Source organism: Drosophila kikkawai, chromosome 3R (genome assembly GCF_030179895.1).
Source record: "Drosophila kikkawai strain 14028-0561.14 chromosome 3R, DkikHiC1v2, whole genome shotgun sequence".
In the NCBI taxonomy this organism is placed as follows: domain Eukaryota; kingdom Metazoa; phylum Arthropoda; class Insecta; order Diptera; family Drosophilidae; genus Drosophila; species Drosophila kikkawai.
In genome coordinates, this window is record NC_091731.1 from 21,962,480 (window position 1) to 21,979,338 (window position 16,859).

At 38.8% G+C, this 16,859-nt stretch overlaps 1 protein-coding gene across 2 annotated transcripts in view; it reads left to right on the top strand.

Annotated features, from left to right (window-relative positions):
• The window catches only part of Eip93F (Ecdysone-induced protein 93F), a 72,299-nt gene that overhangs the window by 42,955 nt on the left and 12,485 nt on the right, over positions 1 to 16,859 (top strand). Inside the window, exons 3-5 of one of the 2 annotated variants that reach the window (XM_070286955.1) lie at positions 10,840 to 11,067; positions 11,136 to 11,371; positions 11,450 to 11,898. In XM_070286955.1, the coding sequence (XP_070143056.1) occupies positions 10,840 to 11,067; positions 11,136 to 11,371; positions 11,450 to 11,898 (913 nt within the window). The remainder of the gene's footprint in view (positions 1 to 10,839; positions 11,068 to 11,135; positions 11,372 to 11,449; positions 11,899 to 16,859) is intronic. The other variant, XM_017165043.3, reaches the window with a different exon arrangement.

The following is a 16,859-nucleotide window of genomic DNA, read 5'->3' on the forward strand; positions in this document are numbered from 1 at the left end:
TTTGAGACAGCTTTACACTGAAAATAAAAAAATAAATATTAAAAATGAGAACAAGATGTAATATATGTCACGCATAATAGAAACAATCTCTGAGTTTTTTAGTTATAGAAAATATCCTTAAAAATATTAATTTAATATTCACAAATTCCACAATTTCTCCCAGTGCACGTATGCGGAATTAAGCGCTCAAATTGTAACCAAATATGGCGCAGCAAGTTCAATTCTAATTTATTTCGGCGAACACAGAACACGCCGAGGAACTGTCCAAGTTTTCTGTATTTTTTTCCTGCTCGCTTTTTGCGTTCTGGATCAATTGATTCAAGGTTTTTTATAGCTGCATTTGATTTTCGTTCTTTTTTTTTCTTTGTAGATCTAAGCATATAAATGCATTTATATATATATATAGGCGATCGCATGTACTGGCAAATCGTGCGCTTTCATTGGAAGTGACAACAAATGCATTCTTAAGTGATTGAAATTTAACACGACACACAACAAACGAAAATTGGAAACGAATGACGGCCACATAAAGTTGACTTTGATTGAACATTAAAGAGAACTATTCAAACATATCTAGAGGATAAATAAATTGCAGTTCTTTATGGAGAACAGGCTCCACATTATTCAATGTTTTACTTAAGGCAGGTCAAAGTCAGTTAAGAGAGACATTTTTATAGTAAAAGGAAATATTTATCGTATTTATTTATTAAAGATTTTAGTGATAATTACCTTAAATCCTTACAAGTCTTTATTTTCCTTGATATTTATTCCCCTTTTTAATCCTGAAGTATTTCCTTTTCCTTTTAATCCTCTTTCCCTTAAGTTAACATCAATATTGATCTCTCTCAGTCTCTCTCTTCATTGTTATTCATGAAGTCTCTGTCAGATTATCCTGTTCAAATACGATTTATTCCTGCTCCCTGAAAATAGAGGCATCAATTGGCCCAAAGTCGCCAAAACCCCGTGCGGGCCAACTCGTTATCCCCGCAGGCTGCGTTGCAGTGTCCGCCACAAATCACTGACAATCACAGGCAGCCAGAAGGCTTCTGGCCATGGCCAACAAGCGCGCAAAAAAATGGCAGCAGTTTCGCGCGAAAAAAAATGCACAGCACACACATTCAGTGTGCATCCTGCATCCTTTGCTACCCATCGTAACCCATACCCATGCATGTGAAAAAAAGAAGAAAAAAGCGAAGTGTTGCTGTTGAGGCCGCAGCAAAAATACATGCACTGAGAAAAGAAAATATTTTAAGGAGAAATCTTTTATGAACAGGTTTTTCTGGAAATGTACAAATTAAAAGGGTATTCTTAATTTATTAAAGAAGATGTTTTAGATAAAAGAACAGCCCTTAAAATATATTTTCTTGTCAAAGATGCAAGAGAAGTTGAAAATAGATTTTTAGAAAATAAAGATACAATATCTACAAACGTATAAATCGTATCTTTTGTTATAAAACTGTCTTAAAATATATATTAATGTATAAAAAAATATATATATATCCATATTTTCTTAGAAAGTCTCCTTTTAGAGAGATATTTTAAATATTAAAACATAAAGCGCTTACCCAGTTCTCTCTCTGTACTCGAAAAGAATTGACAGAAGCCCCGTTTGACTATGGACTATTTTTTGTTCTTTGTTTTGCCGAGATTTTTTCCATTTTTTTTGGCAGGCGTGGACCGTGGGCAATGCAATCAAGTGGATGAGTGGTCGGAGGGGTGCAACTTCGGCTGGCATCCGGATGGCGGCTGTGTTTGCTCTGAGAGCGGGTGCAAGCTGCAACACCCGTATATGTACGGCCTAAAAGGATTAAGGCGATCTGTGTGCAATCCGCGCAATTATCCTTTCATTGCCGACGGCGTGGCAGCTCCACTCCCCCGACAGACTCCGCAATTAGTTGCATCACTCAACACTTCCCTCGCGCTTTTTGCCCCGGTTTCCTTTTCGGTTTTTTGTGTGTGTGTTTTCGGTGGACTTTTAGCTACATATGGTCGAGGAGCAGGTCCTGCCACTTCACATTTTTCGTTATTGCCTTGTGCCTGTTGTTGTGAGCCTTTATTTTTTGTTTTTTTCGTTGGGTGCTTTGTTCCACTTGGCGTATACGTAACGATGCCATTTCATATGTGATTCATACAGTGGGAAAGGGGGGGACTGCATCCAGGCACTGCACTTTTTCGGTGGCCATTTCAAAAGTGGAGGACACTTAAGTGGCCCCCAAATTGGTTTCACACTTACCCATCAAGTGGTGATGCCCATTTTCCGCTGACGGGCTTCTGGCTCCTGGCTGCTGCTCCGGAAATTGTCTATTTAGAGCTGCCTCTTCGGTTAGCACCAACTACCGAAGGGAACTCCTCCTCTCCTCGCCCTCTCTCTTGGCTTCATCTTGGCTGTCAAAAACAAAGTTCCTGTTAACGGCGGCAACTTGGCCAACTGAGCTGTATGTGTGTGTTTGTGTTGTGTTGATGCTGCTAGCTGTTGCTCATTCAGGGCCAAAACAACACCAACTGTTGAGAGCGGGTAAATAATGCTTGGGGTGCACTGGGGGAAATTGTAGAAGATGGTTAATCTAATAAATTAAAAAAAAAACAAGTAATTATATAAATTTAACTTGACTTTTAAACTTGTAAGTAACCCTCAAACGTTTCTTTTATTTATTACAACTTCCTATTTGATGCCAAGACTCTATAGTTAAATTGTACCTTATATTTTTCCCAGTGATCTAACTCCATCTCTCATCGTAACTCCCCCTTTCCGTTACTTTTCCTGCCACTTGTTGGCATTTGTTGTTGCCGCCGCGTAGCATTTAAATTGAAATGCCAATGTCGTTGTCGTTGCTGCTGTGTGTTCTATGTCATCATTTGCTCTTTTTCATGGCAGCCAGAACCAGGAGTCGGGGCCAGATGCCGGCAGATGTCTGAAAATCCGTACAGCAACAACAACTAAGCCGAAAACCCATTCATTGCAAATTCAACTAAATCCATGAATAAAATGTCCCACCAAACTCCCACACCAATCTAGCCACTATGCCACGTTTTATTGCACATCGTTGTGTAGTTAACAATCGCATTCTCTCGCTCCTGCTCCTGCTCTGCAGCATCCTTTGGCCATCTCTTTCTAACCAAATTGAATTTCCGAATTCAATGAATGAATGAGCGCATGAATTGGTTTAGTTTTAGTTGTTTAGCCGGTTTGTTTTTCCTGTTTCAGTATATGTATTTGTGTGTCTGTATCTGTGCCGGCGCGTGTCTGTGCTGCATACTTTTTGGCTGCCGCCTGTTGAATGCCCCGGAATGCTCCACTTATATATATATATATCTCCCTGAATATATATTTCGTTATATGTATTTGTGTTAGGCCATCAGTTAAATGGTCTCGGATGCCTGTTGCTGCTTGTTCTATTCCCTTTGCCTCAGCTGCAGCAATTCCTGCCAACGGCAGCTGCAATTTTAATGTCCTCCATCCGCGCCCTTGTCATTCTTATTTCGGTTTCAGTTCCTTTATTTGTTTGTTGTATTTTTTGGCTCTCGGCAATTGTGTAGGAATTTTTTTGTTGTATTTTTGTTGTGCTGCAGTTACTTGTGCGGAAATTGCATTTCTCGGCATTTTGCATTTCAATAAATTTTGCCGAGGCCAAGGGAGATCGCCTTTGGTTTTTATGTCGTTATGTCGTTTGGAAAGAACTTTATTTATATTACAAACATTTTTTTATTTGGGTTTCTCATCATTTTTTATCTTTTCTAGCTTGGCATATTTTGGTTTGCTTATTTTATTGAATTCCTTTCGGGTTTTATGGGGCAGTAAATATTTTTTCGGTTGCTTCAGAATAAGGGAAATTGTAATAAACTAAGTGAATTTCTTGGGTAGAAAATTGAAGGGAAACGTTTCAGAAGATATATAAATATTTCAATTGAAATAAATGCCTTTTTAAATGAAATAAAAAATATTATTTTTATTATTTGAGGTTTTTGTAATAAAAAAAAAATAAAATAATAAATAAATATAATTTTTTAAACCGATTACAAGGTTTTTAAACAAAAAAACTAGATTTTTTAATTGCTTTAAAATGTTGTGTGTGTTTTGTATTTGCTGTAAAATATTTAATTTTAATTATATTTTTAATAAAATAAATTTAAAAAACACAAATTATTATCAAGACTGATTAAAAGACTTTTTAAATATATTTTAAGCATATTTCATAAGCAATATTTAACAAATATCTGCCAAAAACGTATTATTTTCCTCTAAATCAGAGAGCAGCATTCATAAAACTAAGTCATTTGGAACCTACACATCTTTAAATATTTAATCTATTAACTATAGCCAACTTATTCTTCTTTGAATAATTTATAGTTCTATAATTTCCCAGATATAATAACTTATTTCAAAGTACAATCATCTAATCTAAGCCCCAAGTACCGACAGCCATTGATTGAAACATTAATCAATAATGCTTTGTGTGTGTGGGAATATCAAAGAAACAACCCCACATATATAAGTAGCTATAATAACATATGGATTTCCTGTCGCAAATGTAACAAAACTACCGCTGAATGTTTCATTTTTTTTTTATTGAAGAACCAACGTCCAATATTCCCTCCATTTTCCAGCTGTGTGAAGTAACCCTTCAATCGTCAATTCGACACCTGCAATTAGCAATTTGCTGCAGGCACTTAGCACATCAATTATGGCAGCTATTGTTGCCCGGCCCCATTGCCAAATTCCCGGCAATTTCCTTTTCGGCCAATTGGAGGCAATGCACAGCAACTGCAGGTGGCCTAAACAAACATGCAATCAAATGCAATCGAACCGAGGAACGAAAAATACAAAAAAACAAAAATTTTCGTGCTTTTCCGAGTTTAGGTTTCGTTCCTACTTATTTTTGTTGCTTGTTTTCCTTTTTTTTTTGTTTAGTTTTCTGCGAGTTCTGTTGGCCGAAAAATGTTTTGGCCAATCAAATTGCATGCAGGCCGAAAAGTGCATACGAAAGCGCATTAGAGCAGGACAACGATAGCACGAAACATGTGGGGGCTGGTTGGGTTTTCCAGGAGGGAGGTGGGGAGACTCAAGAGGGGTTGGGATGCACCCACGCCGAAAAACTAAAGCAACAGCAACAACAACAACAGCAAGATGAGCCGAATCGAGACGAACCAAGCCGAATGAGGCAATCGAATTTATTTTGCTGCTGCCTCTAATTTCTGCTTTGCTTTTGGCTCAGAACGACGAAGCTGAAAAACCGACGACAGCCGCAAAAATTTCTATGCCAAAGTGACACACAAAAAGCCTAAAGTACACACACAACATGCACACACACACATCATACACATCATACACAACCATGTGTGTATATTGATGTTGTCAGTATGTAAATTGCCATATGCGACAAGTTTCTTTTCATTTTTTGGGGTAGGTTGCGTTTTTAGTTTAGGTTGCAAGGGTTGCTAATGGCTCAAATAGGGGGAGGGGACGGGGCTTAGGAGGGGGCGGGTGTCACGGGGCGAGGTCCTGTCAACGCTGCATGCTTAGAATTGTCCTACTCATCTGTATACATGTGTGTGTTTGGCTGCGTATGTCCTTGCATTTAGTGCAATTCATTTACATTTCAGCGCGCCCCTGCCACTGGCCCTCCATATTCCCCAGAAGTTGGCCACAATTTTTGGCCCCAGGCACGCAGGAGTCGCATGTCCTTTCGCGGGGCGAGCCTTAAAATTAAAAAGCCACAGCGAAAAGGGGAAGCATAGAAAATACAAAACAGGATTACCTTACATTTTTAGGGAATATATGAATCACATAAATAATCTTTAAGGAAATAATAGCTATTCAATAGATTTTGATTAAAAATAATAGAACTATTTTTTTTTTAAGTTTTTATTAAGCATTCAGTTTTATTTCTACATTATTTCTATAAATATTATTTATAAATAATATTTTTAAATATCATTTTTAAAATATTTATATCCTTTTTTGTGTATTTCTATATTTTTTCTCCCTGTACTCCCTCGCTTTTCCCTTTTAATTTTTTTACACATTGCTGCTGCCAGTTTTTTATGTATTTTTTGTTCAGATTTAGCCAAACTCATTTCTTAGCCGCACTTTTGGCTTCTCCCTTTGTCCTTGCTACGAGCTCCAACCAATTTGTTGTTGCGGCAGGACATGTGACGCCGGCCGGCTTCCTAGCTGTTCCTGCCAAAGCTACCTTTTCCTCCCTCGCCTTTTTCTGGTGGAAAACCAGTTGGCCATCCCTCTTACCCTCTGGGCCTGGTTGGGAGAGTACGTTGACATTAGACATTACTCAAAATGTTATGCAAAATACGATGGCGTGTGGCCACAAAAATAACCACAATATGTTGAATTTCTAATTAAGGAATTTTTAGTGGGCATTTCTTTTGGGTTCAAAATATATATTTTAAAAGCTAGGGAAAATAGGCTTCTAAAAGGAATAAAAATGTATGTTTAATAGTAAAAAATATTTGAATATTATTTATTTATTTATAAAGTTTAATAAGAGAAAAATAAGAAAATTATAAGAAACTTTCCATAGCTTGACCTCTTTCTTAATCCTTTCAGACTTAACCAGTCTGTCTTCTTGTTTTTTTTTGAAAGAAAATAACAATTGATTTTCTATTTTTTTTTGTTTATTTTCCAATTGAACTACCTATATAAATATATATATGTACATTCCACGCGCGGTTAGAATCTAATTATCTGTGAATCAGGCCATGTGGGCCAACACCTTCCGGTGTTCATCTAATGCAGTATTTATGGGCAACAAAATTACAATGCGTATACGTAATATTACGTATTCGCAACCAAGGCCGACGGCAACATTTGACATTTGATTACGGCACGTATTACGCCAAAAACTGAAAACTGAAACGCAGGCAAAAAACTGCAGGAAAATGTCAAATTGCCGTTGTTTTCTCTGCTGTTCATGTCTTCAGTGTGTCAGCGAAGGGAAGACAGGAAAGGAAGGTGGTCTGAGGGAAGGCAGCTCGAAAAATGAAATACATATAAAATATCTTTCAATGCAAATGACAACTCGGAACAATAGTGAGACAATTATGTATTCGCAGGATATACATTATGTACACCGCCCCGTTACTGTAATTTGCTTATGTAAACGACTTGACAGCCGCCTGCGTGGAAAATATATTGTAAAATTTTAAGGATGAGAATTGAATAAAACTCAATGAGCCCTGGCCGGGAGAAAAAACAACAATTTTTTAATGACTTCTGGCCAAACATATCTACGGATGCCTGGTGTATGTATATATAAGTGGCATGTATACATAAGGGCTTATCTACTTACACAGACACGCACGCTGTGGCAGGCCCCTTCCCTGTATATATGCATCTCTATATACATATATATGAGCCATATAATGTGGTACATTAATCGATAATTGCATTTTTTCGTATGATGTTTTTTTTTTGCTGTAGTTGCTGTTGTTGTTTCCCATTTCTTTTGCCACTTTTCATGCGTTGTCTCTCTCATGGCGCATGCCATTTGCATTTCGTTAAATGTATGTGTTTGTAAATGAGTTGCCGTGTTTAATTGCTTCAGTTTGTTTTTTTCCCCTTTATTTTTTTGAGAAATAAAACAAAACACTATACCCACAAAATGCATATAAATCATACGACCCCATGGCGGCGGCGGGTCACAATTAGTTTGGCCATTTGGCTTTAATAGCTAACTTTGATTAAACGCACTTTCGTTTTTGTTTGTCTGTTAGTTGGTTTTAGGGCACCGCACCGCAGCGACCCTAGAGCAAACAAACAGACAGACAGACCGACAGGCTGACAGGATGGGCAGACTTACCTGTCCTCGTTCCTCTCCGGGAACTGATATCGCGAGCCCCCTAAAAAGCCAGCCCACCTGACGTGTCACGTTGCGTTGCCTTGAATGGCAAACTCTCTCTCTCTTTCTCTTTCTCTCGTTCTGCAACTATTCAAACACACAAACACACGCACACTTAGACATAGTCATAGGTCATAGGACACCCGCCCATCGACATAGTCTAAGCCGACGACATAAACCCATTTTTCTGCTATTTTCCAAGTACAGGAAAGTCTCAAAAAATATTTTTACCAAATGAAGTTTTGATATTAAAGAAATCTATATAGAAAATAAAATATTTAAACATTAAATACAACTTAAGGAATATCTTAATTTTACATGTACAACTTAAAGTTACGTTTTTACACACAGAACTAAGCCAAGCTAAAGAGAAACCCCTTTTTCTTAACCTTCCTTAAAGTTTTCAATCTTAAAACAAAAATCTTATAAAAGACAAAGCATACAAAATAACCCTCAAGTCTTCCCTTAACTCTCAGTTATCACTGTATTTTCGCGAATAGCGAGAAAAAATTCTATTTAGCATACATTCTGGCGCTCTGCTTGCTTGGCATAATGTGAACGCCGGCAGACAGGCCATGATGGCCCCCATCCAGACCCATCCACAGCTCAAGAACCCAGAACCAGAACTGGTTGCATGCCCAGAAACAGAAACAGAACCTCGAAACCCAAACCCAAACCTAGAAACAGAACCCGAAAGCATTGAAATCCCGCCTTGCGGCCGTCGACGTCGTCATCTTCACATTGCGTATACGCAATGTGTGTCGCCCCGACCACAGGCACAAAACAAACTCTCACACATACACATACACATACACTGGCACACGCCAGAGACAAAACAGACATTGCGTGCGTTGCATTGTGTGTATGAGTGTGTGTATGAGTGCATCTGGCAGACCCAGAAGCAGCAGCAGAGGCAGAACCCCCGGCGAAATATTTTCCATGTGCGTAGAGGGTTTCCTTGGCACACGCACCCTTCGTCCGCAGATGGCCGACTGCAATTTGTAGCTGGTTTTGTAATGAATTGGGAATAACACGTGATGTTAAGTATAGGTGGGAAAGGGGAGTGGATCGGATCAGCCGCGGCTAATTGATACAGCCATAGGGGAGTCCTTGGGAATATATACATATCTAAAAGAAGGAAAAGTCTCAGCTTAAGTTAAAGAAAGCTAACAGAGAGACCTACTTTAATGATAAATTTCATGGAAATTATATAAACAAAACAATAATTTAGTTATTTAGGTCTATAAGGAGCCTTTAAAAATCAAATAGATATTTGTCTTAATTTTATTTTTAATTAATTCCAAGGCAGAAAACCTAAACATTGTAAATTTAACAAAGTTCTAATAACTAAATTCATTTCAATAGTTTAATGAAATACCTTTTGTTAATTTTTAATAACACATTGTTAAACAAATCCAAAATTCATGAAGAGCATTTATTTTTCGTGCTGAGCCAGACTTCATGTGCCCTGCATTTTTTAACGACAAAATGCAGGCGTGTGTCTCGTGGACTGGTTGCATTTTAAAGTTTGTGTTTTGTACGTTCCGTGCGTGCATTCACCTCGTTTTTTCGCCTTTTTTTGGTGCGTGCAGAAGGTGGAAGGGCGGGAGAAAAGCAGGAAAGCCAGGAGAAATGCAGGAAGGCGGGGAAAAAGCGGTGGCAACGTTGACGTTGGCGTCGCAACCCCCGAAGCGCTAGCACAACAACGACAACAACGACGACTACGTCGACGACGACGACCCTGTTTATTTGAGCGCTTAAAAAACTGCAGTTGCAATGCAATTTTTACACTGCGAAAAGTTTGAACATGCCGCTCCACTTTTGCGCCGGAATGAGCAGCTGCAGTGCGTCTGCCTCTCCAGCTCCTGCTCCTCGTATTGCACCTGTGCCTGCTCCTGCTCCTGCTCCAGCTCCTGCTGCTCCACTTCAGCCCCAAGTTGCCATTCCCAGGCGCACGCACCGAACACACGCACTTGTGCGCAATCAGGACGACGGTTCAGCCGCAAGGACATGGGGCGCCAGAATTCCCCAACGCGACGACGAACGCCGTCGCTGTCGTTGCCGCCCGCCAACTTCCGGAACTTGGCAAAATATATGCCGCCTTTTTACTGCATTTTTTGGCTGTAAAAATGCTACAAAATGCTAAGGGGATTCCCCAGCCCTACATGTCCACGTCTACCTTATTTTATTTGGCTTCGCATATGTATATGTATATATTTAATTTTTTTTTTTAGCCCGCCTTCTTCTTCTTAATTCGCATTTCGTGTGAGTTGACGCGTAGCCTTTTGCCATATGCGCAAAACTTTTCCTTTTGAGCCACGCATGCCTGACCCTTCAAGTGGCGGGGTTAGCTCCACTTCCTCTTGCCTTTCCGGCCTCCTCCCCCTTCCTGACCATGCATTTTGCATTAAATTGCATAACTTTTGTGTGGCAATTAGAGTTGGACGAATATACCACAGCTGCTGCTGTTGGTGAAGGCCTCCCAAGCAAATAAACACACAAATCTATCAATTTTCCACTCGCAAACACACATTTCGTATTCAATAATTACGCATACGCAGCGTGTGCTGCTTCTAAGTATAGGTTTAGCATTTCTTTTCTCTCTCAGAATTTTTCCTAGCCTTTTTCTTCTACTATATTTAAATGGTTTGCATTTCAATTAAGTAATTTCTGTCTGCTCAAATTCCCAGGCGAAATTGAATAACAGCGCAGAAAATAAAAATGAAGAAAAAAGTGGTTTATTAATTGCCACCACTAGGTAAATTATAGTTTATTAAGCCATGCAATTGGCATAACATTCTAGAACTGCTCTGGAACTATTTTTGAGAGTAAATAATTAATGCAGGCTAGCTATACGTTGACTTCTTTCTATTGTTCTTTCAAGTTTTATAAGCTTAAATCTTTAGTATTTAATTAAACGAATATTTTATTAATTTCTCTAATATTTTATATAATAATTTCGTTTTTCCTTTACTTAAATTTGTAGGCTTAGAACGCGTTGCTGAGGAATTTATGGGTCGCAGGCAATGGAAACACTACCAAGAGCAACTGACGCGCAGCCACTTGAATATCGAGGAGCAACAGCCCATAGCAATAGTTTCCGGTTCCGAGGACGAGCCACCGCAATACAACCACAGCAGCAGCAAGGACCACTTTAAGACAGAAAGTCACCACCGTTTAGAGCAGTATCATAGCCAGCTTGAGGAAGATTTTGGTAAGATATAATAGGATTTCTTATAACTTCTTCTTATTTATTTATGTATTCAAATATTTGATTCATAGAAAACAACCAAACATCACACGATTCATCACGTACTCCGACACCTGGTTCCACAGTGACAGCCACCAGTACACCATCACCACCGCCAGAACCCAACGATTGGAGACCGTCGGCCAAGTGCAATTTCTGTGTTAACGGTCGCCTGCTAACGGTGAATGCCCAAGGCGATTTGGTGGCCGAAACAGCAGCAACAGTAGCTAACATAAACAGCTATAATAGTAATAGCCACATTCATCAGGTGGGTTTACACTAAGATTAAATATTCATTAGAGAATTTATTGAGAAAGTCTAACTTTATACTCAACTTTTCGCCCAGCAGCTCGACAGTGACAGCAACTCGAGCGCATCACTGCCCCACCAAAACAGCAACAACAACAGCAGTAGCAACTGCAGCAAGGCACACAACATTGCTGCTGCAACTGCAACTGCATCAGCAGCAACACCCGCTAATTCCCTGGAACTGTACAAGCTGCTGACCCAGCGGGCAGCCAAGATGACATCGATGGACTCAATGGCCGCACAGCTGGCGCAGTTCTCGCTGCTCGCGGACTTTAACTTGATCAACTCGCTGCAGCAGCATCAACAGCAGCAGCAGCAACAGCAACAGATCGCTAGTTCGGTAACGCCAACTACCTCAGAAGTATCTGCAGCCGCAATCAGTCCCGCACTCAAAGATACAAGCAGTCCCAGTGCCGATGCACCGCTCGATCTTAGCAGCAAACCCTCGCCGAACTCATCGATTAGCGGCGATGTCAAGTCCAGCAGGTGAGTGTGCCCAAATTGCTAGCCAGGGTGGGGGTGCTGCATCTATAGCTGCAGCAGCAGCACCACATAAATACCCATGTATATAAGCATGTATTCAATATAAATCTGGCAATCTGCGCAAACGCCGAAAAAAAAATTATAAAAACCCCGGAACAATACATAAAAAAAAGAAAGAAAAAATGCGGAAATTCATGTAAAACCCAAAAGGGAGAAAAATAGGTGGAAATTAAGCTATATTTGTGGAGAGTTAAGCGACTGTCTGATGCTCTTTATGGAGATTTTTTAAGGATTTTAAAAAAGGGATAAGGTTAAGTTATTAAAATAATGTTTCTAATGAAATCTAAAAGAAATATCTGAAGGAAAAGATGAGTTGTACATTTTTCAATTAATAAAAATAGTAAATAGTAAAATATTTAATATAAATTGTCAACATATCAACCTCCTAACTTAGAAAAAGAAATTCATCAAATTTCTCCATACATTTTACCATGACAAACCATATGAAATATTCACAGAACCCCCTCGAATCTAGGGTATTATATTCACCAAAAAAAGCTGGAAAAAAACCCACCGAATCGTGTGCCAGACAATACATGAGATAATTGCACTTTGGGCGCTGGCCCGCCGCCTCTGACACTGCACTTATTGTAGCATACTTAACGGGGCTGCCCCCAACTCACACCCCCAAAACGAGCACTGATGCTGTGTGGCTTTATTGTTGCTGAGCCTATGTAAAAATTGTGCAATTATAGCCAAGGGTGGGTGTGTGTGTGTGGTTTATGAAACGATGCCGAAAATTACACATACGCCCCGTTGCAGTCATGCTTAATTACCAGCGTTAGGCAGGTGGGCAGGTGGGCAGGCGCATAAATTTACATGAAATTTTTCCAAAAAAAAGGGAAAAGATTATATATGCAGCGAGAAGGAAAAAGAATGCTGGATTTATGTATTCTTGCATCCCAACTCCTTAAGCAATCTTTTTTCGTTTTTTTGGTTCTTTTTTTTGTCGTCCTTACCTGCTATTTTTTTAATTACTCTAAAATGTTCAGGAGCACCTTTTATTATTACTTTGGTATGTATATATATATATGTGAGTCTGCACTTCAGACAACCGGTATTTGTACGTGGGTGTCGTGTGCATAATTTTCCAAGCACTTCCCACAATTTTTGTCATTACTTTTTTCGGTTGGTACTTTTTTGTTGTTTGCGGTTCTCGTTTGAATCCCTTTCCTTTATTTTCCTATTTTTTTATATATTTTTTTGTGACTGTGGCAACGATGGTGGCTGCCACTTGAGCCGCAAAGCACGAGTCCTTGTCTATTGTCTAAAGCATGGCCAAGTGTTTGTTAGCAGCCGCCATCGTCGCCATGCACCATCTCGTACACCTATTTTAATTGTCACACACAAAAAAAGCCAAGAAAGATGTGTCAAAAAATGTACAAAAAAACAAAAAAAAAAGAGAAGAAGGAAACCATGAATACATAAAGGGTGAAGGAAGTAAGAAAAGGAGCGATAGGGATATGGCAAGTCTGGCTTAGAGAAGAAAAAAACAAGACAGGAAGCATAAGAAATAGCAGACAGTAAACTCTCGTAAAGAGAAAATTAAGCAAATATTTTATTAATTAAAAGTTTAAACATATCCCTGATCAGATTATTTTTATATAAAATGAAATTAATTTAATATTTTATATTTATTCAACTAGAAAATCAGCAAATTAATTGATTTTTGCCAACTTTTATTTTGAAGCAATTAATTATTGTGCTGGTTTTGGCCATCAATTTTTGGGAAATTATGGTTTATTTAATTGAAATCAATTAAAGCCATCAACATTTTTCTATAAATAACAATTTGCTTGATTAATTATGCTATTTGGTTGTCAACAAATGACATATTCTAGCTTATTAAATAAAATACAAATAAATAAGTCATAGCGAGCTAGGCTTATAAATTAATTTTCGCTTGAATTTAAATGCCAAACAGAGACAACGATCGGCCAAAAGTGTTCCCTCAATGGGGGCCAACTAGATGACCGGGTAGCTCTGCCTCACACCACCCGCAAGACACCCCCTCCCTCGGGCTTCCCCCAGACCATCAAAAACCACTTGAAGCACAAAAGCCACTGACGCTGCAATTTTTGGAGTTTTTTTTTTCGTCGAGCGTTTATTATTACAGATTTTTTTCCGGCTACTGCTGAGGATGATGAGACGTTGCTCCTCGAAGCAGCAGAAGCAGCGACGGCAACGCCGACGCCGACGTCGCCCAGCGCAGCAGACAAAAATGAGTGCATCATATCGATCGCTTTTTTTTGCACGCTGCGTTTTACTTTCTCTGTGTGTGTGTGTGTTTTTTGTAGATGTATGAGTGTGCACTGGGAGACTTTAGAAAGAAAAAATAACTAATTTTCATAAATGTTCAATTAATTAGTATTTTAGGCAGGCTTATTATGTAACTTTAATAAGGTTTTAATGGATTTTAACTTATGAGAAGAATATTTGGAGTTTAGACTTTAGGCTTACTTAATATAAATATAAACACTTATTTTTTAATTTAATAAAAGCTAAATTATATATATTTTTAACAACGTTATACAAATTCCTTAGTATTTTTATATAAACAATCGATCAGTAAAATTGACTTGCAAAAATACTCTATAAAAATTTTTAATAAATATTTTTTAAATAACATTTCAACAGTTTGCTAACTGAAAAAATATTAAAAATCACTTGTAATCTCTACCCAGTAATTATAATTTAATACCCCTATTTTTCTCTCTGTATTTCTCCGTGTTTTTCCGCATTTTTTGGTCTTTCTTCTTTGCTACTTTTTTCTATGCACTTTCGGCTATGGGCCCAGGGCCCAGGGGGTTGGGGGTCTAGCGGTGGATTGTCGCTGGGTATATATTCATTATTTTTCGTTTACGAAAAATTCTCCCCACGCACACACACACCGACACCGAAAAAAAAAAGAAAATACCGAGAGAGATTGCGAACGTAATAACTGGCAAAAAGAGTGACGACGTCGACGTTGGCAGCGCTGTTCGCTGCGTTTGGCCCCAAAAATACACAACAATAAAAAAAATGCAAAAAAAAAACAGGAGAGAAATATATAAGGTACAACAACAACAATAACAATGATGATATAAAAAAGGTTAATGCGTGCACTGCCCATTGCAATTGTTATTGTTGCAGGGCAGCAATTTTTTAAAGCCTCCAGCCCCCACCGAAAACATTTTCATTATTTTATTTTCCCTGCATTTTTCCCTGAATTTTTCCCTCCCAATTCTCATTTACTTTTTTTTTTCGTTGTTGTTTGCCTCATATTTTTTGTCATTTCAATGAGTGTTGGATGGGCTGGCTCGATTTGGTGGGTCTTGCTCGGTTTAATACCCTTTAATTTTGGGGTCAAAAGGTTAAATGCTGTTTGCCTGGCTTAAAGGGGAAAAACTTGAGTAAATTTTAAATTAATTTGGGTAATTATTTAGTTCATACCTAGATATGTATTAGATTTTATTATAAAGTAGTTATCTTGATCATTTCGATTATTATAACTAGTGAAGTTCATGCAGTCTTCGACTATTTTTATTATTTAAAGTAAATGAACTAAAGTTAATATAATTTTTGAAAATTGTAGGCTAATTTCTTTACAAAATATATAGATAAATATATAGTAAATGAGAAAATATAAAGCCAAACCAAATTATTCAGATAACTGCCTTGCTTATGTATCTTTACTTTATCTTTTTTGTATCAATATAAAATAAATAATTCTTTTTTAATTTGCTAGGGTATCCCTGAGTCCTTTAATTTGTATTTTTTTTGCATTTTTTGAACCTGCCTGATTGCCGTTATATGCGTGAGTGGATGAGCGAGATAGAAACAAAAAGTAAGGCCGCGCGCACACTACGAGCTGAAAGCGGAGCTGACGGCTGACGGCTTATCAGCTCTCTGAAACAAACACACTACTTGTATGAGAGCGCGCACACTGAAAGCGGAGCTGAGCTTAGAAATTTGCACTGAAATTATCAGCTCGCTTATCTCAGCTCCGCTTTCAGCTCGTAGTGTGCGCGCGGCCTAAAGTAAGTGCATACAAAAATGCAGCAGCAGCAGCGGCGGCGACGTCGACGTCGAACAAAAAATGAGTGCATATCTTCCGAAAAAATGCAACTGCAATGAATATATGTGTGTGTGAATCTTGTATGGGTTGATGTATGCATAAGTATACGTGTGTGTGTGTGTGTGTGTGGGGTAAGAGGAGTGGGAGTAGTAGGAGGCTATGGGGTGGCAGAGGGTGGCGGTATTCGCTGCGCACGCATCAAGTGTAGGCTGCATTGGCAACAAAAACAAACATGCAATTGCATTCATACCCACACACACACCCCACACAGCTACACACACACACTCACATGCACTTAATGCATTTTTAACAAAATTGCATTCGACGTTGTCAACACACACACACACACATGGGTGTATATACACAAAAAAAAAGCGAGCTTGGAACGAGGGACAGTTGACGGCATTGTGCGCCGCCGGCTTCCTGCTCTTCCCGCCCCAACCCACTCTTTCCCTACAGCTCCTCTCCCCCCAACCTACGTTAACCCCCCCTTAACCATTAACCCCACACACAAATTCCGTCCCTCCAGCGAAATGCCAGGCATGATCCTCCCTTCCCTTGCGCCCCAACGGGCATATATTTAGCGGCCACCAAACACGCAAACCCAATGGGAAGAGAGAGAGACACACACAAAATTAAGAATTGCTGTGAGAAGCCGAATATTTTAATTGAAAAACCAATAAAAAATAACTACTTGTTCTGGGATTTCTTGTAAATTTTATTACCTCTTAAAAAAATTAACCAAAGCAAGCCAGAAAGCTAAGTCACACATGTGAGATACAGGGAAACGAAAGCTAAGAGCATTAATTAAATTAAATTAAATTTCTAACAATGCTTCAGTTTAAGA